Here is a 27,498-nt window from a genome sequence, read left to right as displayed (position 1 = left end):
ACGCCTGGATCTGCCAGGGCATGTTTGCAGAAGCCCAAATATTTAAACTGCTCCTGCAGAAAGTGAGCAGCTTCTTACAGACCTGGCCAGGGCTGGGTAAGGAACTCGAACAAAAGGAAAAGGTGTCCTGAAATTTTGCCTGGGTGGTGCTTGGCCTGTGGCCACAACAGTGATGAGGATGCCAGGACATTTAGGAACCATCTAGAGGAGACACTGCTTGCTTGGTCACTGGGTTGTGTTTTATGGGAACAGTTCTCATCCTTGCTCATGGGATGCAGTGCAAAGTGCTTCTGGTAACGAAATCTTGTTAGAGCTGTGCTCTCCCAGAGCAGCTTCCCTATTAACACTTCCATTGAGCATTCTGACATTTAAATTGACTGGGTTTTGTTCTTTTTTTTTTCTTTTCTTTTTTCTTTCTTTTTTTTTTTCCTCAAAGACGTGTACAAACGCACTGTGGGTACAGGTTAAGACATGCAATCAAGGAAGATTTTTTGTCCTATTGAATATGTACTCCACAAAAAGGACTAAATCAATACCACAGGTGCGTTGCATTGGTTGAGTCGCTGCCTGCAGACAATCCAGATGCAGCACAGGAAGAAGGCTGGGTCTGGAGAAAAATGGAAGGAGGCTTGCAAGAGGCTCTCTTCTAAAACACTTGTCCTTATGTCTCATCCTAACAGCACTGACCAACCCAATTAAGGCCCTGTAAGGCTGTACAAATATTTAGTGAGCGATAGGACCGATTCTGCTTGTTCTAGGCTAGGCCAGCCAGTGAAAGGAAGCGCTGGTCTTTGTGTTACAGCTGGGAAAGATGTGATGGATCCTGACTCGCTTTGAAAGTCCTTGCTCAGGAGGTACTCGACAGCACCAGATCATCACATCTTAGCTGAGTGCTTTCATCACAAGGCCTCTCTTCTCTTAAGAAAGCATCTTCTCCTCTGACAGCTACATCGAGACTTTGTCTTGGAGTGGCTTGAATTTACCTGGAAGCAGATAGTTCAGTTTGGGGTTGTTTTGGGTTGCTTTTTACATCTTGTCAGAGGGGTCATACATGTGTGCTGTGAAGCTCTAGGTTTTCTCTGTCTGACACAGGCAGGAAAAGCACATGACTGAAAAAGACTCTTTGGGATGCAGAGAAATGTATTTCTGACATTTGAGGTGGTTCTGCCTTCAGTGACAAAAAGGGTCTGTTTGGTAGGGTTGGTTTGTTTTTGTTTTTGCAAGTCTTTTTCGGTTGACTGTACTTTACTGTAAAGAAGAGCAGAGTGTATCTGCACTGGTGGTCAGTGCAGTGTGGACTGAAAACATTAGACGCAGATTCACAAGTTGGAATATTTTGGATTAGGAAACTGATCCTGCATATCTAGGGAGTTGTGCTGTTTGTGAAAAACTGGTCTTATTTGCACTGTGACAGGAATAACCACTCCACTGCTTATTGTAAACTAAAGGCAGCAATTCAACAATGTTCTCATTTTGTATTTAAATTGCACATTGGATGGGTTTGGGAAACAGTTTTCATCTTAGAGCTCATAGTGTTGAGTGGCAGTGAATTATTTTTTCCAAATTATCCCGCATGTGGTGCCAACTCGCTCCTGAATACTAACAGACACTTGAGTTCCTGCGTTGAAGATGGCATAGAGCAGAGCTGGGGTGGAGGTGGCACACGTTTCTTGTGCTGAGGGCCTGCCAGAGGGGTGAAGCAAGGCTGAAGTAAGATGCTGAAGCAAGGATGATCATCTTGTGGGCTGTGTGGGACTGGCAGGGGAATCTCAGCTTCTAGTTTTTCTATAACTTGCTGGGAGATTATGCATGAGCTCCTCTTTTTTTCCCTCTGGGTCACAGATTGCCTTTTGCATAGCAAAGGTGAAGATGCAACTGCTCGATTCCCTGCTCCTCTAGCACTAACACTAACTGCACTAACTGAAAGCCTGGAGAGGATGGCAATCCACTCTGATAGGATACAGAAGCTTCGCTGAGGACAGAGCCAGCTCTTGCTTGCCTCTGAAGCTGCCCTAGATGCTGGTGGCTGTGACCAAACAGCGCTGCATCCTTGTACAAAGCTGTTTGGAGCAGCCGAGCCCTCCGGCACAAGGCAGCCGGGTGCTCGGGTGTCTTTTTGTGCTTTCTTTCACCAGCCAGCACACTGAGGGCACAGCATCGTGGATGCTGCTGGTGTGGAGCTCAGTGCTGCCCCGTTTGGTGCTGCAGAGGTGACACGAGGTCTACGAGAAGAAAAGGAGGGAGAGGGGAGTCGATGAATGCCCTTTGTGCTTAGCCTGACCTTGGGGGCTAGTGGGATGAATGACCCTGATTATTTCCCTGCTTTTCATCCCCCAAATGCTTGAAGGCCGTGGGGGTGGCTCTGTGAACCGAGCCTTTGTAGGTCTGCAATGGGGCTGGGACACAGGGAACTGTGGAGCCTCAGGCCAAGAGGCACAAGCACAGCTTCGTCCAGGCCCCGCTGCTGGCTGAAGCCATGTGCCAGCTCCTCCTGCGGCCTCTGAATTTCACTGCCAGTTCTCGTTTCCATCTGGTAAGCTCTGCTTGTGCCCTAGATGCAAATGCTGCCAAGGTTTGGAGGCTACGACGATGCGGCAGCTGGAAGTGAGGTGGTAGGCTGAGCTCGGGGCCAAGCTCAGCAGATGGGCCAGGATGAGATAACCATGTCTCACATGGTGCTTCCCGTCCTGCACATAGCTCGAGCCTGTCTCCAAAGGCTTGCCACCAGGGGTAGAGCGCCTGTTTGAGACCCAGATGCTGATTTTTCACAGCTCAGGCCCCGTTTGTCAGCCCCTTGCTGGTTTTGGCCTGCAGCTGCTACGGGGTGATGGTAGCGCTGTGGATGCGGTCCATGTTCACACTCGGCTGGTCATTTCTCCTGGGTTGGTGCTAATTGGAAATCACCTCGATGCCCAACCCGAGCCAAACGAAGCATTCAAGAAGAGCTGTGTGAGCACAAAGTGCAATTAGGGGTTGCATGCTGACGAGGTCCTCTCTAGCAGCTGGGGCGGAGCACATGGGGTTGAGGCCATCTGTCAGGGCAGCGTTTTGGGAGGGACCTTGTGACACTGTGCCTCGAATGTGGCTGGAGTGCTGCTGGCCTGAGGCCATGTCTCTGCAAAAGGCAGGCCCGGAAGATGGCACACAGGGCTGCCAGTGCTTCTGTGGGCTTTGGGAGGCTCTGCACGCAGAGACCCCATTGCCTAGCTCCACCTTGGCCTCTTGTCTTGTCTGCTGCAGACTGATAAGTTTGCTCTAAGACATCTCAGTGGACAGTCAGAGTTTAATCTGCTTGGCCCCACAGCAAATAAGCCCCTCAAAAGGCAAAAGTGGTGGCTATTAAAATCCTCAAGGCAGGTGGAAGTTGCAGAATCCCTGGCAGGAGGTACCTAAAGGCAGCCACAGCTCTGGGTGACATGAGTACATCCCAGGGATGCGCTGACCTTCTTGTCACTGTCAGGGCTGCTGTACCTTCACAAGTGTGCCCTTCACCAGCCGTCCCACCATCCTGCAGACCCATAGCTCGCTGAGCCTGTTGTCCTCTGCTGCCTGGCCTTTTGGGAGAGGGAGCTAATTGCAAAGCCCTCTCAGCTGGGCTCTCGCTTTGCAGGGATCAAGGTGGTATTCAAGAGGAGGTATTGAGGGGAAGGTCACCTTACCTGAGGACCAAACCTCCCTCTGAAATCAAGTGGTCCAGGCTCCGAGCTGGATGGTGCCTGCAGACCGAGGAAACGGAGCAGGAGGTGGTTTTGTGGAGCTGGGGCTAGAGTCCAGAAACCTGGGCTGCTGCTGCGCTGCCTGTCCTGCGTGGGGCTGTACCCTGCTGCAAAAATGGGGAGCAGTACCACAACTGGGAGCTCATTCTTCGATTTAACCTTGTGCACAGACCACCGTAGCATTTCTAATTTCACACTTCATGAAATGGCTTTTCTGGCTGACCTAATAGACTGCTCACACCACCTCGGGTCTCCTGCATCTCGCCGTCATGGTTGCTTTGGCAACAAATTGAGAGAGGCTGGGAGCAGCTCGGCACAGTAAAGAAAATGAGAAATTTGCCCAGATTTACAAATCTCCCTGACCCGGCTCGTCCATCAAGCCACAGGCTTCCAGCTCTGGCTGCTGGGCTGGGGGGGCTGCTGCTGATTGCATTTAAAGTGCAATTACCCTGCTTCTTGGGAAGGTTGGGGTGGCCTTCTGAGGGGGGAGGCTGGGCTTCGCTGGGGGAGGCTGATAAAGGCACCACCCAGACCTCCCCATATTCCCTGAGGGGCATCACTGGAGAGAGGAAACATTAACCCTTTCTGTAGCTTGTAGGGTTTGTGAATACCAGGCCAAGTATGGGTGATTTTTTTTTCTGCCTTTTATTTTCTTTAGAGCTAATTAGATGACAGCAAGTGCTCCCTTATGTGGAATATGGTTTGTTGTAATCAGAGCGAGGTGGCAGCCTCATCTGGCCAAGAGAATAAGTGGTGCAGGAAGCGGAGGGGAAGGCAGAGAATGAATTTTTCACCTCTTCTCTACAGGCTGGCTGGGAAGCAGATCAGGCTGGGAGTTTCGGAGGTGCTGAGTCCATCCTTGACTGAAAACCTTGGCTGAATATGAGGCCAAGGTGCTCCCGTACCTGTAGCAGCCATGAGCAGGGAGCGCATGGTGCAGCTGGAAGCCAGGCATTTCTCCTGGTTTCCATTCTGCCCCCCCTTACAGACTTGTTTGCCTCCCTTCCTCAGGAGGAACGACGAGGTGACGCACATTAAGATCCAGAACACGGGGGATTACTATGACCTGTACGGAGGGGAGAAATTTGCCACCCTTGCGGAGCTGGTGCAGTACTACACCGAGCAGCAGGGGCTGCTGCGGGAGAAGAACAGCAATGTCATCGAGCTGAAATACCCCCTGAACTGCCAGGACCCCACCTCGGAGAGGTAAGCTATGCTCTCTGACGAGAGCTGGGTCACTGGGAATCCCCTCCAGCTCATGGGGTTTTGCCACTAGTCCCAAATCCCAGTGGGCAGCGGCCGGGCAGTCGCTCGCATTAGCAGAGCTGTGGAGAAGTGGAAAGCCCCTTCGGCTGGGTTTCCCCCTGCTCTGCCGCCAAGAAGAGTCTGGCATGGCAAAGGAGCTCCAGAAAGGTCTGTGCTCCAGACCACACATCCAGCAGCACCGGGGAGAGGAGAGGGAAAAGGCTCCAAGTCCTCTAAATATAAGAAATGACGGTGGTGTCAGAATATAGCGGGATGCGTCAGGATCGTAGCATTTCCGAGATGTGGCCCTGAACAGCAGCAGTGCCATAAGCAGTACTGAGCTACCTCAGTGCTGCTCCGTCCTGCCCTCGTGCAGACCTCAAGCCTGCAGGAAGGGATTTTGCTCTTTAAAGGTCTTCCCAGCCAGGCTTGGCATGGCTGGGAGGGGGATTTGAAAGGCTCAGCATCGCTGACTGCTGTTCTGTAAACTTCATCCTGCGGGACAAAGTGGCCGAGACATCGCCTGATGCTATCGCATCCCTTGGAAGAGTTTTTGGAGCCTCTCTGAGTTCCTGGCAGCTTGGCTGGCAGGCCGGCAGCCAGCATCTTCAAAGGTAGCCTACATGTCACTTTGGCTGTGGTGTAAGTGTGTCAGCAGAGCAAGAGAGAGGATTAGGAGCGCTCAGAAGGAGGCCAGGGGCATGTGCACACAAGATGTGCACAACCAGAAGTATGGAGCAGCTCACTCCTCCTCACAGCAAGGCTCGGAGGAGCTGAGCACAGCCCCCTGCTCCCTCCTGGTGAGCTGGGAGGCAATGGCACTGACTGCAGCAAGGAAAACCCATGCAAAAATTGTTCCCAAACTGCACCAAAGCCTCTTGCTCCTGGCCAGCATTGGCTGTGCTGTCTGATACTGTTTGGTATGGCCTGTTGGCTCCAAGAATTCTGTTTTTATTCAATATTTAAAAAAAAATAAAGGAAAATTTAGCCACCTTCCAGTAAGAACTGCCAGAATCGCATTTCTTACTGCTCCACTGCAAATCCTTACGTGACCTAGGTGAGGATGGATCCCTAGATCCCTAGTGCTCACTGTACATCATGCGGTGGTTCAACCTGCTGATGCCATTTCACATTTGGCTGGAGGGCTGAGCAAAGTCCTGCCTCTTCCAGCCTCAGGCCGAGGTACTGATGTGACATTGCAAAATGTCAGAGGGACGTCATTTCTAAAATCACTCCATCTGGTGTCATGCCAGGGGGGAGAGCAGTCGGACCAGGAGCACAGAGGTGGTGTCCCAGGAGCATCTTCCCAAGAAGCTGGTGCAGTTCTTGCCTAGAGGCGAGGTTCTGCACCTTCCCAAGCTGACCCTCCTCCCCACCGTTGCTCTCCAGGTGGTACCATGGGCACCTCACGGGCAAGGAGGCAGAGAAACTTCTGACGGAGAAGGGGAAGCCAGGCAGCTTTCTGGTGCGGGAGAGCCAAAGCAAACCAGGAGACTTTGTGCTGTCGGTGCTGACAAACGAGGATAAGATGGAGACGGGGGACAGGAAACCCCACGTCACCCATGTGATGATCCACTACCAGGTGGGTGATGTGCTGTCCTCCCCGGATGGGTGACCCAGCTGGGGACTGCACCTTCAAGTCTCACCGTGCTTCTGTCGCCCTCCTGCAGCCAGATGGGAAGTATGACGTGGGAGGAGGAGAGAGGTTTGACACGCTCACAGACCTGGTGGAGCACTATAAGAAGAACCCCATGGTGGAGAAATCTGGAGCTGTGGTTCATCTGAAGCAGGTAACAGCTGCTGTAGCACGTAGCTGTTGGTTCGGAGCTTGTGCAAGATCCTGGGTGAGTGCATGTGTCTGCCCCAGCACCTTCTGCTGGCCTCTTGTCCCTCTTGTCCAGGCTCACCACTGCCACAAAGGTCTCGGGGATAGACCCAGCTCCTGCCTGAATCCTCTGGGATTCAGGAACTGATTTTTCAAGGGACAAGATCTGTCCTTCTGTTCTTGAAAGTGATTTCTCTTCTGTCTCCATCTGTCTTTCAGCCATTCAATGCCACACGTATCAATGCGGCCAACATTGAAAACAGAGTGAAGGAGCTGAACAAAATGGCAGATCACAGCGAGAAGGCCAAACAGGGGTTCTGGGAAGAGTTTGAGGTATGGGATGCTGCTGTGCTCTGTCCCACTTGTACCTGCAAGTGAAGAATATCATCCCTGCATGGCAGTGCTGTGGTTCCCCAGCACTGAAGACCTCTTTGTGGTGCTGTTGCTCCTTTCCCTGTTTTCTGTGTTTAACTGAGTTGCTTCTTTGTCCTTTTTTTCCTTGCCTTTTCTATGTCTGAGGCAGTTTCTCCTTCCTCATCCTTCAGCTGTGTGCCTTTTGTTCCCTGCAGAGGTCTGTGCCTTCTCCCCCGTTAGCTCCCCCAGCAGGCTGCATCCTGGCTCCCAGCCCTCTCCTGCCAGCACTCTGCTCTTCGTAGCATTGGGAAGCCAAGCAGTTGGCCGAGAGAGCCTCCGAGCCCCTTTTCTACCCAGAACAGTTTGTTCTGCGTGCTTTGCCCCACAGATGCTGCAGCAACAGGAGTGCAAGCTCCTCTACCCCAGGAAGGAGGGACAGCGACCCGAGAACAAGGCGAAGAATCGCTACAAGAACATCCTTCCCTGTAAGGAGACGCTGAATATTGGTTTGTTTTTTTCTCACTGCAGCCTTCTCTGGGGCTAGTTAACCCTGCAGAGCTTTCTGATCGTGGCTGAGCTGGTCAGAGGTGTGCTCTGTCCTTTGGGAGTGGTCCAGTTAGCTCATGGCCTTCTCCATCCCCTCTGTTATCTGGTCCTTCCCTTCTGCTTGGGAAATCGGTGCATCGCTATCCAATTTGTGCTGTGAGTCTAAGCTTGCTTCAGAGCTCAAGTGTAGCTCAAAAGTCACACGGAGCCAGACCCAGAGTCTCCAAAGTCGATGTTGGGGAGCTTGAGCTCAGGTCAGCCAGCAGCACCGCCTGCCGCTAACACCCACCCAAATCACTGGACTGGCGACGTAGCTGTGAACCAGGCAGTGTGGGCTGCTGCTGAGTGTCGTTAGGAGAGCATCGTGCGCCCTCTTTTGCAGTAGCTCCCACGTTACTTCATGGCAAGAGCCTGGTGGGAGCCATCCCGGGTGCCCTGGGAGGCTGCTGCGCTCCCTGCTTACTCTGGGCTCTTCTCCTTCAGTCGACACCACGCGGGTGGCGCTCCGAGACGTGGACGAGAGCGTGCCTGGGTCAGACTACATCAATGCCAACTACATCAAGGTACCTGGGGAGGGGAGGGCAGCACGGGGGGGCTTTCTTCAGCCCACTGCTGGGTTGCTGGTGGGGGGATGCAGTAATGGTGTAAATCTGGAGGGAACAGCTTGTCAGGAGCCATCTGCATCCCCAGGGTCAGGGTTTTTCTGCCATGTCCCCAAGGGATCTCACCGTTCTACCATGTCTTACTTGCCCTGATCTAAGAGTTGATCTCGATCCCCTCCTTTCCTTACCTGCTCAGGAGGTCCTAGGGGACTGACCCAGACTCTGTTGCTGGCCATTATCTCTGAGGTCAAATTATAATTGTCACCTGGAAGCTAAGAGCTGCCCAGAGGTGTATTTCCAGCAGTGCCGCTCTGGCATTTTAACACCAGCCTTAGGGAAACCTTCATAGTCACTTCATCCCAGCCAGCCTCTGCAGCTGCCAGGTGGTTTGAGTCCATGCTCAGAAGCGTATGTTACAGCTCAGTACGAGGGCCCTGGTGGTGAGCTGACCGCTTTGTTGGTGACATCAGCTTCTGTCAAAGCTGATGATGGGAGCGGTTCCTGTCCACGAGGGCAGCGAGTGGAGGAGAATCATCTAGCTCAGAAATCCTGCCCAGCAAGGTGTGCTGACTTTGCTGCTAAACAATTCTCAATCCCTCACTCCGGTTTTGTTGGCTTTTTTTCCCCCCCTCTCCTTTGCTCCTCAGAGCATCCCTGAGGATGGAAGGAACTCGGAGCACTGCAAGATCTACATAGCCACCCAGGGCTGCCTGCAGACAACCGTGAACGACTTCTGGACCATGGTGTACCAAGAGAACAGCCACGTCATCGTGATGACAACGAAGGAAGTGGAGCGGGGCAGGGTGAGCACCGTCACCAAGCCTGAATGTCACCTACATTGCATGCCAGCCTGTGAGGCTGGATGCAGGGAGTAGTCCCAAAGGCAGGCCTTCAGAGCTGAAAGGGTGGTGCAGAGCCAGGCTGGGTGGTTAGCAGGGGCTTGTGTTAACACGTGAAGTGGAATCGGTAATGAAATAATCCGGGGCAGTCAACCTGACTGTGTTATCCTGCCTGGACAGCTGCGGGTCCCTGCGTGTAATGTTGGGGACCTCTTGCAGGGGAGGGTGTCACAGGCTGTGTGAGGGAGGAAAGTAGTTGTAGGACTTGTTTGGGCAGCCCCTGTGCATGCTTCGAGGCGAGTGGGTTGGTAGGGGCCCTTCCCTGGTGAAGAGCAGGGCTAACTGTGAGCAGGACCAGCAGTTTGGCGTAGAAACGAGGGCAGGCTGTGCTCTCAGCCACCCAGTCCAGAAGTGAGCTCAAGATGTTGCCTCTCAAGCCCCGCTGGGATAGCTTCTCTCTTGCAAGCAGGGGAGGGGAATTCCACGAAGCATCACTTCTAGGACTGGCTCTTCCCAGCTCAGCTTGAGGAAATGCTCGGCGTGCATGGTTCTCCTTAAAACCTTCACGCCGGGGCTGCTCACCCTTGGAGCACAGCAGCATCTCCGGCGAGGCATTCAGGGGTCCATCCCCAGCTCCCCACTGATGAACATCTCTCCCACATTGCTGCAGAACAAATGTTTCCGCTACTGGCCGGACAAGGGCTGCGCCAAGGAGTACGGGTGCATCTGCGTTCGCAACGTGAGCGAGCGCGAGGCCCAGGGCTACTACCTGCGGGAGCTGGAGATCGTGCGCACGGACAGGGTGAGTCCCCGGCTGCTGTCTGCATGCTGTGGGAAAGGGCTGGAGCTGAGACCCTGGGGATTTTTGTCCAGTGGTCCCACTGCTGAAGTTCTGGGCCGTTTTGCCCCAGTTTCGTTAACCAGAAAGGAAGGAGGGGTGTCCTGACCAGGCGGTGGGTCTCTGCTCCCCGCAGGATGAGCGTCCCCGGGTGGTGAAGCACTATCAGTATTTCAGCTGGCCAGACCACGGGGTGCCCAACGAGCCGGGAGGAGTTCTCAGCTTTCTGGACCAAGTGAACCGGACACAGCGAAGCATTCCTGACACAGGGCCGATCATAGTGCACTGCAGGTACGAGCCAGCAGGGCAGCGCCGTGGGGATGGGGAACAGAAATGTATTTCTTCCTTTTGTTACCTGCAGCTGGGTTATCACACAAACTGGTGGTGGGTTCGTGTGGGGAACAGCAGCCCTGATCTGGAATTGCTAGTTCCGATGCAGCCTGCTAGACCCTTGTTTCCTGAAAAGCTCAGCTTTTGCCCAGGCTTGTTTTCTAGCAGCTATTCCAAATCCACCCGGGATGGACCAGGCATGCAGCTGAGTGTGGGAGCCGGGCTGATCAACAGGGCAAAGACTCCTCCTGCAGTGATTTTTTCCTTTTCTCTCTCCAGTGCCGGAATAGGACGCACAGGCACCATCATCGTGATAGACATTCTGGTGGATATTATCCACAGGCAAGGTACGGCCCCGTGCACACCTCGTGGCTTTCACTGTTTGCCTGACCCTGCCCACTTATGGGATAACCCTGCTCTTGTGCAAGCAGTGGGTCCATGATCTCCCAGCAGTGGGTTTGACTTGTTTAGGACACAGGCTTGGTCTGCATGTGGGATGAGAGGGGCTTTTGTAGCCTGTCCAGTCCCTCGCTTCTGTGCTTGCCAACAAATGTTACTCCGTCCCTGCAGCGATGAGCTGTGCCCCAGCCCCCAGTGGGTGTGCACATGGGCCATTCTTCTGGGAGAATTTTCTTTTTGGCATCAATGGGGCCAGCATTTCAAGGTTTCCTGGACAGCCCTCTCTTATTGGTGTGTAACTCCAGAAACCCTTTTGGAAAGGAGTCCCCTAAACTCTTCTGGGGGTGAGGGCTGCCACCCTTACCTGAAGCTCCAGAGCTATCGCAGCACTCTCCGTGGTCAGCTCTGGGTCTGCTCCAGGGGCCATTAGGAGCCTATTTCTTAAACCACACAAGCATGAATAATTTTTCAACCCCATTGCCACTCCCTCAAATCTCCCTCTCTCACCTTGAGCAGGCTTGGACTGCGATATCGACATCCCCAAAACTATCCAGATGGTACGCAGGCAGCGCTCGGGCATGGTGCAGACGGAGGCACAGTACAAGTTTGTTTACATGGCTGTCCAGCAGTTCATTGAGGCTGAGCAGAAGCGGTTGGAAGAAGAACAGGTGAGTCCTGTTCAGCTTGGTTGGAAATCCAGGGGCAGACCATGGTGCACACCAGGCACCGCGACCACTTCCCCTGCCACCTTCGGACTGGGACAAAAATACTGCTCTGAGCACGTGGAAATAAACCCACGCCCACTGCTCCCTGCTGGCTTTGGGATGCTGCAGGGCTTTCTTCTGCGTCAGCTCTGACTGGGATTTTAATGTCTCTGCTTTCTCTTACAGAGGAATAAAAGGAAAGAGCGAGACTACTTGAATATCGGATACTCTCCTATGGAAAAAGGCCGAGCCAAAGGGCAGCCTCCTTCGCCACGGGCCCAGTCTGTGTAAGCTGGATGTCTGTGCCGGGACTAAAAATTCCTGTAGCAGCAGGAGAATAGCTGCAGCGTAGTCCCCAGTATCCACCCCTTGCCAGCCTGTTCCTGGCTGGCAGATGGCAATGCCTCAAAATAAGCAGGTGATCCCACCACGCTGTCAGCATGCTGATAGCAGCCCACCCGCCTTATGTGTTGGAGTTTTGCAGAGGCTTTGGAAAGGAAAGGGCGAAATAAACCCCAGCCTTCGATGCCTGGAGCCCCACAGCCTTGGCTCTGGGCTTCTAGGGAGTGGAATAGCATCGCAGCCACAGGGGGAGTTTTACAGCAAAACCCGAAGGAAGAAAAGAGGAGTCCTCTGTGTCCTGCTTCAAGTGTTTGGCTTTGAAACTGGAGTTCTGCATAAATGATGGCAGGGAGGAGTGTGAGGGATGGAGTTAACAAGCTCCAAACGGCCGGTCCTGCCAGCTCCAGACATCCCCTGAGTTGGGTGCTGGGTGTCAGATCGGCTCTAGAGGTGCTCAGATCTGCACTTTGTAGTGTACCTTTCAGAGAATAACAGAATATCCTGAGCTGGAAGAGAGCCACAAGGATCATCAGATCCACCTCCTGGCTCCACGCAGGACCACGCAAAAATCAGAGCATGTGTCTGAGAGCATTGCCCAAACGCTTCTCAAACTCTGAAGGGCTCAGGGCCGTGACCACGTCCCTGTGCCAGTGCTCTCGGTGAAGAACCTTTCCCTAACATCCAGTCTGACACTTCCTTTCCATTAGATTTTGGAAAATCTAAAGAAATGGGGTATGTAGAAAAAAAAGAATAGGGAAAAAACAGGAACTGTATGCACTGATCCTGCAGGAAGGTTGCATCCCTGAAAGGCTGGCACGCAGAGGAAGGCTCAAGGCTCTGTTCCCCAGATGGATTCACACCCCGGAGGGACAGCTCAGCTGGAGGGCGAGAGAACAGGGCCTGAGACCAGTGTCAGGGCCAGGGAGGGAGAAAGGGAGCTTGGCTGGGCCATTCCCCGCTTCCGACCCCGGCTGCCTGCCCCTGGGCAAAGATCCAGAGCCCAGGCCGTGCATAACAAGGCTTTGTGTCCTGACAGGGTGGATGATGAGTCAGCTTCCGTCTACGAGAACCTCAACATCAAAAGCCCAAAGGTTTCAGGGATGAGTAACACGGGGCGATAAAGAGTCGGAGGTGAGCTGTATGGAGGCTGTACAGGTAGGAATGCTTCCCTTGATTAACCGAGTGTCACCGCCGTCTGTTTACCTCACCTCTCACCCCAGTCTTCAGCTCAGCACACGCACAGCTCCCTGTTCACATCAGGGAAGCCAAATGTGCTTTGAAGAAACTTGACAGAGCCTAAAGATGCGGCTGTGGCCAGGGAGAAATGGGGTGATGAGATCTCAATAGGGAAACATGCTCATTTTAATAAAAAATACTACCTGTACTGCAAGGGAGAGGTCTGCTTTTCAGACTCAGGGAGCTGGCAGGCACTGAAAACAAGTCGGAGAGACTTTGCATGCCGAGAGTGTCTCAGCTCTGTGCCATACCCATCCACTTGCCTTGGTTATAAACCCTGCCCTCTTTCTTCCTTCTTGTCTTGGCCTGCAGGATTTACAGTGTTTACGTCCACCCTTTCCACGTGCTGCAACTGCGGACAATGGTTTTTTGCCCTTTTTGCCTTCCCCTAGCACCTTGGATTCAGCAAGGAGTTAAGAAGCTGGCTGTAAGAAGCAAGCAGAGTCTGCGCCTTAAGGACATGCCTTGACCTAACTTATTCTCGAGAAGGATCTTCTCCCGGTCTCCCCTGTATCAGTAGGTTGATATTTATGTGGAAGTGCCTCTGGACATTCGTTGGGCATCAAGGCTCAGTTTTAATTTTTTTTTTTTTTTTTTAATTTAAGATTCTTATTTTTTACATGCAAATTGTTAAAGGAATGGAAACGACTATTTGCTTAGGAGCTTTCCCAGGGTTGCCCATTTAGGGCGTTAGAAAAGTATTAGTGCACTCGGATGTTTTCATTAGGTCGATCATTTCCAAGCTAGAAGTGGTTCTAGACTAATTCCCAGAGTAACTTCGCTGCCTGTGAAGGTGAGGAAGAGAGAGCACGGCCTGGCCCCAGGTGTACGTGCCTCTGATTCTTCTCCTCACGCTTCCTTTGGGTTGTCCCAGTTCTAGCTTTCTATGCAAGCCTGCCAATGCACACCGGGCAGTCCCTGCTGCCACCATGCAGCAGGAGGGTGTGCGCGTGCCTGAGAGCCTGCAGAGCTCGGTGTCGGAGCAGAACTGGGGCCAGAGGGGGGCGTCTCCACCCTGGTGCAGGTCTGAACATTGAGCTATGGGAGATCCTGCCTAGCTGAAGGGGGCTGAAGAGTAGGAAAGCAGCTTTGACTGTGCACTGTGCTTTTAGCCACCCCGAGCGAGTAACACAGCGTAGGATGCTAGACTTGAGCTGAACTTGTGGAGCTGGGCCCCTCTAAGCTTGATGCAGCTCTGCCGTTACCTTGCTGTATGAGCTCTTTTTTTCCCCCTTGCAACTGTATGACGAGGCAAGTGCTGTGTCTGCTGAGTAGGGGTGCTGTAGGAGCGCTTGTGACTTGACCAGTGCCATGAAGACGTGTGTTATTGAGTGGAATATTCCAGCTCTGTTGATTAAGTCTTGACTTGTGACTCCCAGGGCCTCCTGCCGTTCCAGCCCTGAGGCCTGCAACTAGCCCTGCCAAAGAACCCCCTTTTTGCGGGATACACCAGGGACTGAAAGTGCTCTCTCTGGGGAGTTTTGGGCCTGAGTGCCAGTGCCTGAAGCTCTGGAGCATGCGTGGGGATGATGCTGATGTCCTCCTAGGTGCCTGGAAGAGGGCAGACGTGCGGCCCCCTGCGTGCTGGGGCACTGGTGCCCAGGGTGCTGGCTCCCAGCGCTGAGCAGAAGGGGTTGAACAAAAGCACAATGACATACCGTGGCTGTATTTCCTGGCTGGTCTTCCTGGTCCCTCGTCACAGGGACGGGAGAACTGTTTATTTTTATTGCACTTTTAATAAATGTTGAATATTCTCAAGGCTTTTTATTTTTGATTTCTTTCTAAGTGGCTTGCTCTTCGGGAAAGTGATGGAGTGGCAATTAGTGTGGACAGTGGGGATGTCTCCTAACCCCAATGTTACTGCTTGGGGCCCTGTTTCCATTTGCTTTGATTCTTCCTTTTGACTATGCATGAACATGAGGTTCAGCTGCGTGTTAGCTAGACCTTCAGCCTTTCTTCCTCAGTAGGCGGTGCGAAGGGGAAGTGCAGAGGGACAGTCCCCAGAAGGATGCTGTGACAGACCGCTAGGAATAGCTGGAACTGTGAGAACATCTCTGTGCTCAGTTTGCCACCACAACAGATTTTATGAGGCTGTTGAGCTGAAGATATTATTTCCCTCTCGCCTGCCCTCAGGTCTCATCAGTGGGACTGCGCATGGCAAAGCACTTCTGCTACTTAGCATCAATTTGCTGGGCTTTCGAATGCACCTTGTGTGAAATGGAAGTGCCTTCTCTGCCTTAAGTCTACTTTTTCCAGGAACACGTTTAAGATGGTGCTGTGAAGATAGCCTTACAGTAGCAAGCACTGGGGAACGGGCAGGGAGAAGCCCTCTCAAGCCCAGTGCCTCTGGTGGCTGCTACAGTGCCTGGGGGGGTGGTTTTGCAGACGTGTGGCTGGCACAGATAATACCACCTGCAGCCCAACAGCACCGCTGCTGCAGATACAGCACCCCCAGCAGACGTTTTGCATAGCAACAGACTTGGTTACTTCTGCTGTTGCTTTGGCCTTTTTATATTTCAAACCAGATTTGCTGCAAAGTGAGACTGGAGACATCTTTCATCCAGCTGGGAAGAAGCAAAAGATGGGCAGCCTTGGCAGCGTCTCCTTTTTCCGGTTAAATCAGGGAAATACAGGGGCAGCTGCATCTGGGACAACACCGCCTTGATGGCAGTAAGTATGAACTTCCAGAGGTGCCAGACCCGGCACTGCTGAGTGGGCACCTCCAACTGCAAGTAAGAGGGGAAAATGTGGAGTAAATGCTACAAATTGACACCTCGCATCGTAGAAAACATAATTTAATACATACACGTATGGTACTTGCATACAATCCTGTCTTACATCCATGTGTTTGAATAAACAAGATTTAATTGTAAGCCGCCTTCTTCATGAAGACTTTTGTTAATCACTTTCGGAAAATCACTGCATTAAATAAAAATATCGTGTAAGCAACTGGCCCGTGTCTTAATACTGACACCTTTCGAGATTAGGAGGGTAAAGCTGTCAAAAGCTGGACCTTCTGTCATTTTGGCAATGATTTGCCTGGGAGAAGTGTGAATGAAGCTCACCGAGGGGCAGCATCATGCTGGTGTGCCTAGCAGAGCTCACCCTGGGTGCACTCATCCTTCCAGGCAAGGGATGAGTGATTTTTAAGCACCTTCTTGGATGAAAAAATAAATAAATAAATGCTACTCTCGTCTGTTCACAATTTCAGCAGTGCCTCAGCTCGTCACGGTGGTAACAGCTCCGGTGAGCAGCAGGGATGGATCTATGTTTTGTCAGCAGGAGGCAGCATTTAACACCTCCAGCACCGAATACACCACTGAAATGTTTCAAGCATGTGGGATATGGCTACTTTTCATCTGCCTGTACAACTCTGACATGTCTTTACTCTCCCAAACCCAGCTCCTCGCAGGAATAATCATGTAGATCCTTCGGTGTGGAAAAAGAAACAGCCCTTTATTCCCCAAGGGAGGTGGAAGGAACTACGCCCACTGTCATCTGGTATCCAGCCAAGGCCCCTGCGCCACTCCAGGCGAGCAGTCCTAGAAGTGAATCTGTCGCCCACCGCACCTTTGCAACAGCTTTCGAGGCTCTGGTTCCCATGGAGAGTTGGCAGAAGGATGCTGACAGCTCCTGGGAGCATTTCTGGGCTGGAGACAGCTTGGCAGGCACGGGTTTCAGCAGAGCTCCTGGAATCGGGTGCCTGCACCCAAGCGTGGTCGCAGAACGAGCGTGGGGACCTCGGGGTGTGCAGGCATGGCGAGGGATGCTGTCGGGCAGCGAGCCCTGCTCCTGCCTCCCCAAAGTGCCTCCTCCATGGGCTGCTACTGGAAAGGGATCTGTGTGACAGCTGGGGCTGCCGTGGTGTGTTTCGGGGGCAGGTATTCTGGCCTGCTCATTGCCACAGTCCTGGTGAAGCAGCGGAGGTTCCCCGTCTTCAGGGCGCACTGCACCGGCCACAGAATGATGCAGAAGAGGATGATGATGAGCGCCGAGAGGAGGACGATGCGTTTCCAGTCGTCGCACATGTCGCAGCGGGACAGCCTCCCCGCCAGCCCCGTCGGGGGAGCCTCCGGGCTTTCCGGCTTGCTCATGGCAACGTCGATGGAGATGCATGAGTCTGGATTCTCGGGGTCGTCGGACGACCGGCGGCAGCAGAGCTTGGTCCCTTCCATCCAGAGCACCTTCTCCTGCTGGAGCTCGGGGGGCAGCGTGGCAAGGAGCTCCTTGCTGGTCTCGAGAGCTGGGACGCCTTCCAGAGGGATGCTGGTCAGCTGGCGGCAGAAGGGGCAGGGGAGCTGGTCCTCGGGGTGGTTTGGGGGCAGCCCTTTGCTCAGGCGAGCCACGCACTCCAGGCAGAAAACGTGGGAGCATTGGAGCAGTTTGGGCGTCTTAAAGGTGTTGTCGTAGGTGTTGAAGCAAATGGAACATTCAACGGGGGAGGTCGGCTTCGGGGAGGTTGGGTTTGGAGAGCCTGGCTTGTCAGTGGGGGACCTCGCCTTCCTCTTGCTGTCTCCTGGGGAGGTGATAACGATGGGGCTGATGGGGATGGGGGCTTCATTTGGAGACGCAGGGACGGGGCTGGTGGGCGAGTCCGGGGTGCTCGAGTGCCACAGCTGGGTGAAACACGACATGACGGAGCCCGGGGAGATAACGAGAGCCCTGGGAGACTCTGGAAGAGAAGGAAAAACACCATTTTAATTTTAAACAATGCGAAGACACCCATCACCAGCCCTATCCTTAACCCCGTAAGAGGACCGAAGAGCAAGTTCACGGCTTCTGCTGCATTCTGAGCCTGGAAGAGACCCCTGCTAGAGGCGAGAACAACACGCAGCCTGTTGGAAGCTGCATGCCCAAGGCGAACAACCTGCCAAGAAGCAAGCAAGCAGCAGAGCTCCACCGTCCAGCCAAAGCCTTTCCACCAGAATCCCCCTGGCATTAGAGACGGCTGCAGTCCTTCCCCAAAGGTGCCTCGCTCTGGGCAGAGAAAACGCACAAAAACCTACCCCAGCCGGTGCTCCCCGACACCTGGGCAGGGAGGAGAGCAGAGGACTCCATGAGGTCGAGCAGGGACCTCACGATAGCAGTCTACTAGGCTGGGAGGCACTCAGATATTATGGTGGCAGCATGAGCAAGGCCTAAGAGACAGATAACACTATTCAGTTGGGGGGGCAGCGGAGGGGTGATGCTCTCAGTGCGCTCAGACAGAGCTTTGGGTGCTGAATTGTGGCTCCCTGAGCAAGGCACCACCCAGCGATGCTGTGCTGGCGATGCACAGCGGGATCTGAAGTCTTCCAGGCAGCAGCAGGACCGAAGGGAAGGGAAGAAATGTAATTTTGCAAGATTTGTCCCATCCTCTGTCACCGTGACACAGCAAGAAAGGAACCGTTGGAGGAAATGGCCTCTGTGCCAGAGCACGGGGAACTCTCTGGTGTTTCCTTGTTGCTCTATTTTCCCTAGGAAAGCGAACTTCTTCCCTGTCCTCAGCCCTGGGGGAGTGCCAGCGCAGCCCAAGCCCTGCCGTGTGCTGCCGTCTGCTTTCTGCTCTCTGGTGGTGTGCAAGCAGGGGCGCTGAGCTGAACGGCTCACACGCCAGTTGCAGCAAATTGATTTACAACCGAGTTACTCCAGCCCTTCCAGCGACCTAAGTACTACCTTGGATTCCAGTTATCTTCGACCAGAAACGCAGCGTTGCCTACGTTCTGCTATCAGATACGTGGCCTTTCAGATACCGAGCCTGAAAGCAAGTGTTTAGCTGGAGGAAATTCGCAGCGATGGCCGCGGTGCTGCCTGCCTGGGGAGCATTTTCTGGGGCTGCGTCACTGAACCGGCTGGGCTTGATTCTTTGTCACTGGTAAATCTCCCAAGACAAGTCAGAGACGTTCAGATTGCTGCTGTAATTACAGCTCTCCAGTCGATCCAGCCAAGGCTTAGCAACACAGGCTGCACGCTGTGTCTTGAGCAAAAAAAAAAAAAAAAAAGGCTAATTCAAGGCATCAGCAAGACTGCATATTCCTACCACGGCACAGAAATATCTCCGTTATGCAAGAACGAAGGATTCTCACCTCTCCCATCACAGCTAGCGCTGCCAGAGCCAAACCAACTCTGTGTACCCAGACTACACCTATGGAAGAAAACTTCGCTTTAAGTTAAAGCCACTCTTCCCTTAACTATTTTCCTTTTTCTCCTCTTCTAAATGAAGCCCCTCCTCAAGTTAAATTTTAAGTCACAGAATATTTGTGTTTTTCAGCAAGTTGTAACATTTGTCTTAAATGTTTGGTTTTTGTTTTGTATTTTTGCCTTTTTGTTTCCTTGCTATGGCTCACCATGCATTTTTTTTTTTTTTTAGCCCAATCTGCCAGATTCTGATGAATCACAAATCCAAACCCTGGTTGGTGCGGAGACCCAGGAAAGCCTCTGCTTTGTTTGTTGTTGCTGTCTGGGTTTTTTACTAAAATCTGTTGTGCAGCACTCCATCCCCTATGTCCGGGTCTGTGCAGGCCCTCGGCGTGGAGAAATTACGAGCAGCAAGCCTGAGAGCAGAAGGTAACCTCACAAAAAGGGAGCCTTTGCTTTCACACACTGCAATTTCATACCCTAGTCGAAAAAGCTGCTCAGTGGGGATTTTTACTAAGGCAGCATCCTGACAGTAAACTTGGGGAGGTTTGCTCCCCAGAGGCGCTCTTAAATGAAGACAGAAGCTTTTGCCCCTGCTTTTCCTTTGCTCAAGACGATCATGACACCACAAATATGTGCTGGTTTTGATAAATTTAGAACCTGCTCATGTTTATCTTGGTGTTATGAGTCAACTTGATGAGACACGGCACAGGCAGTTGGCTTAAACTGGGGAAAAACGAAGAGCAGGGGACAGCAGAGAGAGGGGAAGGCAGTGCAAAGCCATCCCTGGGAAGCCTGCCTCTTTTGTCTGTCGGTGTGGTGCTGTAGCACCGACGCTCCGAAAATTAACTTGGGTTTGGGCAGCAGCTAGCGCAGGATCCACGATTTCTCCTGGACACCACTGCTGTGCTACTAAATCCTGGTTTTCTTTTCAGCTGGGCTTGTTTATTTATTTTTTTTAACTAGACGATCACATGAATATTTTAACACAAGGCAATATCTTTGACTGTTCAGACTTCCATGTCACACTGCTCTTCCTCAGCTGTTTACACCGCTGACAACCTGGGCTTGCCAGAAACTTTGGGAACACCACCCCAAAAAAAACTATACCATTCAGGACAGCCACACTTGCTCAGCTTCAGACCCAAGTAAAGTACTTTCCACCTCTCAGCGAGTTCGAGAAAAACTTCTTTCCGTGCCATAAAACCAGACAAAAGAGACCACGCGGCTCGGAGTGTGGCCAACCCCGTCCTGTAACATAAACCCCGATGGTATCGCCAATTCAGAGCTACCGAGCAGACAGCAAGTTGAGAGGCGTACGGCAGATTAAAGGCTATAAATACCTGGTCAGAGGGCAGTTCAGAAGGAGAAAAGCATGTTCTGGGCTCTTGCTTTCTACCCCTGAAGAGTCTTCTTTCCAGAGGATAGGCTTAGGCTCGGAGTCTTTTTATTTACAAGCCTTCTTCTGGCATTTGTGCTCCTGGCAGTTTTCTGATTTCTCTCCGAGCAGGGCAGGTCGGGCGAGAGCAGCGACCAACCCAGCTCCCTGTGCCCGAGTGGCCGCGCCGCTGCGATCCAAGTATCTTTTATACCTTCCTGCCTAGGGGTGACTTACCTGCTCCACCTGCCTTTCCCAATTACCCCGAACCCGTCATTGGCTGCCAGGGCACTTCCACTCCAGGCCGGTTCCTGTGACAAACAGGGCAGGCAGGAATGCTCTCGATAAGGCGCCGCGGAGAGCGCGCTGGTGGCCAATGCCCCCGGGAAGTGCCGGGGAGAAATCTTTGTTTGTTCATCCTCGCCGCGCTGGGAAAGACCCTTCTTGCAAGTTCTTACAGCTCTTTGCTTGGTTTGGATGTTTTCTTTTTAATTAATCTCTCCAGTTTTCAATGCCTTGGGATCCTGGGCATGTTTTTCACAGGGCAGCAAATCACCTGAAGAAAAGCTTCGGGACACCTAAAATCAGCAATTATTTTCCTTGTGTTTCTTTACAAAGGACAAATAATTTGAAAATGCCTTAGATTAATAGCAGAAACAGGATTCTGACAGTCAAATTTCTTGTGATTGGTAGGAAAAAAAAAAAAAGGTTGCAATAGAAAAATCCAGTAGAAATTTAAATGCACAAAAGATGTTTATAAACTAATTGAAGCACTTTGTACAGTTCTACGTCTGCTTTCAAGCTCCTACAGAATCGTTCAAAATAACACTCTATGGATTCTGGCGGAGAAGGAATTTTATTCTTTGCAGCTTTTGGCAGTTATTGACAGAGAAATATTATTCAACGTGCAAAGCTTTTGTAGTTCAAAGGGCATCAGTTCACGATCCAGATAAATGAACCAACAAATTTATACCCGCGTGCAGATAAGGAAACAGATGTGGGGGCAAGGAGGAATGGACAAACCTTCAAAATTTAGCCTAGTTCTCATTTGTTGCAAATAATTCTTTGCTTTGCTCAGTTTCTCAAAAAGCAATACAAGATTGTGTGTGTTTTTTGGTTTTTTTTAAATGTTGTCAGGAAGCCCTTTATGGATGAGAAACTTTGCTGTAAAATGCATGGAACTGTGTTTGTTTTTTGGGACAGAAACTGTCTAAATCCCCCAGTTTTTAGTGACAGTCAGAGACAACTCGCTTTGGCTTCTAAATTCCTCTACTCCAGGTCACACAGCTCAGCTCTAGCAAGCTGAAACCCTAAAGGAGGCCTTCAGGAATAAGAGAATGGTGAAACAACTCGAGGTTTAAGCAAGCTTTAGGATTAAATCTAAGGTTACCTGATCCTCCCACAGCTGGAAGGACCTGGCCTAGGGCACGGTCCCTGCAGTGAGCTCCCACCGAGCTCCACGGGCAGACAAGTGCCTCAATGGAGAGGACAAATTAGGAGCAGCTTTCCCAGACCTGCATCAGTGGGGAACATCCCTCAGCAGGCTGTTTTGATAGCAGGAGAGATAGCAACAGCCCCCACAACTCAGCTGAGCGATGCTTCCCAGCGCCCCATCTATTTATACGGCTGCGCGGGGACGAGCGAGGCTGGGAGCAAACGGTGCGCGTGGCTGACAAAGCAGGATGTTGGATGAGTGGCTGCAAGGCAGGATTTAAGCGTCTTGCCCACTTAGTCACTTGCATGAGCACTTTGGTAAATTGAGCTCAAAATGAGCGATGTTTGGGTAACGTTGCAGCGCGCCTGGGGATGCTGCTTTGGGTAGCACGCTTTGGGCACGGCTGAGATCCTCTCCCCATGCAGTCAGTGGAGCAACACCGATCTTTTTACGATCAGCAGAAAGATGAGCCATGCTCTGAAGTCAGCCACAAGCACACTTTAAGCCTTTCATCCATTTAGTCAGCCCAGAAGATGGGGAACTGGGGCAGACGCTTGCCCTCAGCCTCCTCCCCCCGTGTGGAGGCTCCGGCTGTGCAAGCGCTGCGTGCACCCAGGTTTAGCACCGCGCTGGGATGATGATGATGATGATTAAGGGGTTGGCTTCCAAAAGCAAGTGGGAGGCTGTCCCACTGTTATTTTTGTCTTCTGCTTGGAGGAGGATGCTGAGTGTGTCAGGAGCTGCAGCTGGGCTGGGGGGGGTATCCCTGAGGACTGGGAGCAGCCAGCTCTGGGGGCACATCCCCACACCTTGGCACTTCGAGATTCTATGGTGCTAAGCAGAAACAATTACTCTACACAGACCTCTATTCATCATTTTCAAAATAAATTTAAAAACAGGGCTATAAGCCTTTTTTCATCATAATCTTTGTCTGCATTGTGTATTTGGGTGGGAACTGGCTCGCACATAGGCCTGGTGGCAGTGGCCCCAGCCAGAGCCGTAACCATGCAGGACCCCACCTGCAGCAAATAACCCAGATTGAAACACTGAAGCCTTCAATTACTGCAGGCTATCCACCATCACCTCTCCTTATTTCCCCAGCATCAGCAGCCCTTGTCATCTCATCTAGGACTGCGGGTGAAGTGATGAGATCTTCTAAAGGGTATGCGCTTTTTTTTTCAGGGGCTTTAGGAAGGTTTGTAATGGAAAAGATTATTTCTAACAGCAGCTACTGGTTGGCTGAGGCCGTGGCCATTTAAAAACCTGCAGGCTGGTCTCCTTAGTGTAAAAAGAAGTATGTATAGTACAGAGTAGTGAGAAGAGACTGCTGAGTGTGGTTTGAGCCAATTTTCTTGGCTTGTCTTTACCCCTGCTGCTGTTGCTCAAACATAACACCTTTCATTCTCTGTGTAGTCCATCTCAGTAGATAAACTAAAGCCACTAAATAAAGACAGCTGGCAAAATAAAGAAAATAAATGAAAAAGCACCAAGCTGCCTCCGACCTCTCTCTCCCTCCCTCTAAGGCTAGCTAGTTTCTCAGTATTGTGTGCCACATGCCTGGGGATGCTCCCTTTTGCTTAGGTTTCAGATACTGCCTACAGCTCCTTCCCTTAGGATACAGCCTAGGGCTGTATAGAGCCTGGAAGGGCTCTGGAAGGTCTTGCATGAGGAGAGGAGCCTGAGGGAGCAGCTGATGAAGAAGCACAAAAGCATCACGAGCCAGCCTGCTTGGCCTCAGCTTTTGCAGGACAAAACCAGGTGAGAACAAGCCCTTCTAAAACAAACCCCCTTGTGCAACATGGAACAGGGTCCTGCACGGGGTTAAACACTTGCAGCAGGGCGATGCTGCTTCGGGTGTGTTTTCTATTAGCTCACGCACTTCTGTGCCTGCTCCCACGCTTCTGGAAGGCAGTGAAAACATTCCCCCCTCCCTCTCCACAGCCTCTGAGGGTTTGGGCACGGGCCCAGCTCAGTAGCTGTGCTCTCCACCTTACGCTTTCATCTTAATCGGGGGGCGAAGAAATGGTGAGAGCCAGTAGTGGGCTTTCCTGGCAATTTTTTGGCCCCAGGCTAGCATCCGTTTTTGATCCTCCAGTGTTTCTGAGAGTCAGAAGGCCTGACACTCCTGCAATTAATGCTCTGGAGTGGTAAACAGCATTACCAAGTGATGTTTCCCATGCTAACTCATGGGGCTCTTGTATTTGTCGAGCTCCACGTGCAGCTAGCTGCCGAGCCAGGTGTTCGCTGTGAAGCCTTATCATCGTCGCAGCAGTTTGTACCTGCGGTGAGACTGGGCTATTTAAATTCCAAAGCAGATATTGTGTACCGTCAGGAAAGAGCCTCCGTGAGTCATCAGCTAAGCTAGACGGGAACTCACCCTGGGACACTTCTAATATGATTATATTTTGCCCTGCCATAGCTGTTTGTATCAGACAATCTCCAGACACTTTACAGACATAATGAGCTATGTAACTTCCAGTAACTATGGTTATCAAGGACGTTATCTGACTTTATAGGAGGGGAAGTTTTGTGCTGCACGGGGAGGCAATGTTGGGAAATGCCCCATGCAAGGAGCAAGGCCTGGGCAAGCTGCGCCCCGTAGCATGGCAGTGACCCCCAGAGCAGAGGGAGAAGGTTTTGAACAGGATCTGGAATGGGAAACACCATCAGAGTCATGAACTACTGATAAATGTCCACTTAGGTAGCTCGACATGGATTTGGAGAGAAACTGTTCCTGTTAGAGCCATGGACTGAGCCCCTCAGGTGCCTCCTGCCCTATAAGCGATGCCCATCTTGTCTGACCCATCCAAACCCGAGTCCTGGATCCTCAACACTTTACCTCATTCAAACTCCAGATCCACCTGCGCCTACCTTAGCACTGCCCTCCATTTCCTGTAGTCACCAGGAAAGCAGCACGATTAGATAATCATTACAAGGCACAGAGGCAATGCCGTAATTTTCCTGATACTCTGGAACTCGTGAGCGTGACTCTTCAGCAGCTTGAGGCTGCATGATTCAGCCACTCATGGCTGGCTTCTCAAATAGCAGGAATAGCATCCATTCCCTGCACATAAGGTCAGGTCTCTTTTTTTTCCTAGTCCATTATTTCAGGAGTAAGTGACTTGGACCAATGGATACACCGTGGTTTATAAATCACTGGTGAGCTGTGATACCGAGCCTAGCAGACTGCTGGCTTCCCAAATTGTGCTGCTTCTACAGTGGTTTGCAAGGAAAGTTTGATATCACAGGCAGAGCTGCTCCAGATTTCACCAGTGTCTCCTATTACATGCTACCATGGGCAGAAAACTGTATACCCAGCTTACAAACTCTGAGATTTCAACCTCTACAATTTTTACTTTTTTCTACAGCCACAAACCTGTGCAGCCCGTCTTGTATAGCAGAGAGGAATCACCTTACAGTTTAGCAAAGTCTCCAGTATTTGCAAGAAGTGAGAGCTTCGTGGAACACTGCTGTGTCTAAGCAGGCATAACAAATCTCAAAAAAAACATTAAAAAATAAAAAATAAAAATTAAACACAGCTGCATACGCAAGTCCCTTTCTGCAGAGAGTGTGTTGAGCCGCTTCTGAGGCTCTGCTAAGAAATACTGAATGATGGTATAGGATTGAGAACCACCATGGTATAGGGTTGAGAACCTAAAGAGGTGAATATACAAGGTTGTAGCTCAAGCTTTTCTTTTTTCTACCAGGACTTTTCCAGCCTAGAGCCTCAAACTGTTGTCTTTAAATTTGCTTATTAAATTTAATCAAATAGAGATATTTGATTAAAATACCTTCTTTTTGAAAGGATTATATTCATCAGCCTGGCAGATCTAACACGGCTCTTTGTGGAGCTTCTCACCTTTCTAGCCGGGCAGGTGGCTTTTCCAGGATGCCTGCTAATCAGTGACTGGCTCCGTGGACATCCTAACCCTGTGGCCACATTCATTAGCGAGAAGGGAAGGTCCTTGGCACTTCCAAAATTATGGACTAGAAGATCTTAGTGTTCCCAAGAACTGCAGTGCCAGCTCCCTTTGATGCTGTAAGTGGGTTTCAGATGGAGTACATGGCATGTGCAAGGGAACCACGGTAATCATCCTCCTGAAACAAAATGAGGTGCTCTTCCCACGACCCAGCAAGGTGGCTGATGCTGTTGCAAGCATGAGCGCAGAGGCAGCTGCAGCTACAGCATATTGCTGGTGAGGGAGACCATCGGCAGGACTAGAGGGGTGGCAGGAGCCACATTAACAGGCTCTCCCCAACAAGTTATTAATTGCTCTCATAATTGTCTCACAGAGGTCATGTTCCTGCGGTTACTCACTTCCCGGCCCTGTGCAGTGACATGATGAATTTGGGAAATGGTGTGTGATGTCAGTGAGGAGGCGATGTCTGCAGGGACATCTTGCTTCCCCAGCAACTTTTCTTATGTAATGAGCTGCATGTCCTCTGCTGCCTAAATCCTCCCCGTCCATGTTGCCTAAATCCTCCCGTTCTCCACTTAAACCGTGCTCGGCTTGACTTGCATCTATACGGCAGAACAGATGCTTCACCCCACAGTGGGTTTGTGTTCGCTCATCAGAGCACGTCCTACCAGGACGGAGGTGTTGGGCTGCTAATATATCTGACCAGGGATGTTTTCTGGTATGCCAGGCCTGAATTCCAGCACGTTGCTCCCCGTCAGACCACTACAGAAAGGATCTGATGGTGATGAGGGCCAGGCTCCTCCGCGGTGGCTGTGGTAAGCGCTCACACCCTGAGAGCTCTGTGCTAACACTGATGTTTTGGGTTTACAAACAGCACCTTATGGGTTGATCCCTTTTGCCTTCTTCAACATGAAAGAGTCCACCAGCTTGAGGAGAGTCAAACATGCATCTTCTCAGCAATCTCCAATGACAAACATGAATCTAAGCCCTCTATTTCTCTGTTGTGTTCTCCCACTTCAGGATGAAGCAGAAATCTTCTTGCTCTTACCCCCACAGATGTAACCCCCAGTCCCTGTGTATGACCTGAGATGTCCACAGAGCTATCAAAGCGGGCAGAGTGGTGGACGTGGTAACCCCTAACTTCCAGCTGGGGGACGGACCGTCACGCTTTGGTCCCAATGACACCACATTTCTGAGCAAGCACAGGACTCCACCTACTGTTTTCTTCCCTTTCCCATCCCAGAAGCTTAATTATAGCTCTCTGAGATGTATCATGGTCATAAAGCTCTGCAGGAGTGAAATGCCTCTAAAGTCCCAGAGAGAAATTGTTCGTTCTCTGCCCTCTACCCACCCAACACAGAAATGATGGGATGTGTCATTGCACACATCACTTCTGTATAAGGTGTCTGTGTTTGATTTGCACTCCTTCGGTATCTCAGCCATTGATGGAGCTGATCTCCAAATGGTGGCTGAGTGTTTTTATGTGTGTGACACATCCATAATGGCCAGTACTTAACTCGGAAGGATTCATAGGCTTAGTTCTTGTAATTGTATTTGCAGTTGGATATTCATTTGTGTTACTATCGTATACAGTTAATCATTCAACTGCTTAAGGAAGTACAGGAGGAGTAGAGGATGATCTCCCAGGTACGAGATTGGTTCGAAGTACAGT

The 27,498-nt window shown here is 51.4% G+C and overlaps 2 protein-coding genes across 40 annotated transcripts in view; one reads left to right on the top strand and one right to left on the bottom strand.

Annotated features, from left to right (window-relative positions):
- Positions 1 to 25,404, top strand: part of LOC118253407 (tyrosine-protein phosphatase non-receptor type 11-like) — a 52,582-nt gene extending 27,178 nt beyond the window's left edge. For 6 of the 38 annotated variants that reach the window (XM_035557731.2, XM_050714949.1, XM_050714945.1 and 3 more), the window contains 14 exons: positions 4,728 to 4,922; positions 6,351 to 6,543; positions 6,632 to 6,751; positions 7,006 to 7,119; positions 7,529 to 7,625; positions 8,170 to 8,249; positions 8,936 to 9,091; positions 9,798 to 9,929; positions 10,102 to 10,256; positions 10,575 to 10,642; positions 11,211 to 11,362; positions 11,585 to 11,685; positions 12,777 to 12,895; positions 13,289 to 14,730. In XM_035557731.2, the coding sequence (XP_035413624.1) occupies positions 4,728 to 4,922; positions 6,351 to 6,543; positions 6,632 to 6,751; positions 7,006 to 7,119; positions 7,529 to 7,625; positions 8,170 to 8,249; positions 8,936 to 9,091; positions 9,798 to 9,929; positions 10,102 to 10,256; positions 10,575 to 10,642; positions 11,211 to 11,362; positions 11,585 to 11,685; positions 12,777 to 12,861 (1,648 nt within the window). In that variant the 3' untranslated portion in view covers positions 12,862 to 12,895; positions 13,289 to 14,730. Of the gene's footprint in view, positions 1 to 4,727; positions 4,923 to 6,350; positions 6,544 to 6,631; positions 6,806 to 7,005; positions 7,120 to 7,528; positions 7,626 to 8,169; positions 8,250 to 8,935; positions 9,092 to 9,797; positions 9,930 to 10,101; positions 10,257 to 10,574; positions 10,643 to 11,210; positions 11,363 to 11,584; positions 11,686 to 12,776; positions 14,731 to 14,940; positions 15,924 to 23,007; positions 23,665 to 25,274 lie in introns of those variants that run through there. The other 32 variants (XM_050714938.1, XM_050714941.1, XM_050714937.1 and 29 more) reach the window with 18 other exon arrangements.
- RNF223 (ring finger protein 223) lies at positions 15,758 to 21,029 on the bottom strand. 2 transcript variants are annotated; one of them, XM_050714953.1, is made up of 2 exons: positions 18,632 to 21,029; positions 15,758 to 17,648 (listed from the first exon to the last, which is right to left on the bottom strand). In XM_050714953.1, the coding sequence occupies exon 2, from the start codon at positions 17,608 to 17,610 to the stop codon at positions 16,801 to 16,803; it is 810 nt and encodes a 269-aa protein (XP_050570910.1). In that variant the 5' UTR covers positions 17,611 to 17,648; positions 18,632 to 21,029; the 3' UTR covers positions 15,758 to 16,800. The 2 variants fall into 2 exon arrangements, with proteins under 2 accessions (XP_050570910.1, XP_035413627.1); XM_035557734.2 differs by having other exon boundaries at positions 16,147 to 17,648; positions 17,983 to 21,029.
- Positions 25,405 to 27,498: the final 2,094 nt, after the last annotated feature.

Source organism: Cygnus atratus, chromosome 21 (assembly GCF_013377495.2).
Source record: "Cygnus atratus isolate AKBS03 ecotype Queensland, Australia chromosome 21, CAtr_DNAZoo_HiC_assembly, whole genome shotgun sequence".
Classification (NCBI taxonomy): Eukaryota; Metazoa; Chordata; class Aves; order Anseriformes; family Anatidae; genus Cygnus; species Cygnus atratus.
Note: the sequence above shows the minus strand (reverse complement) of the source record. Positions and strands in the feature narration are given on the sequence as shown.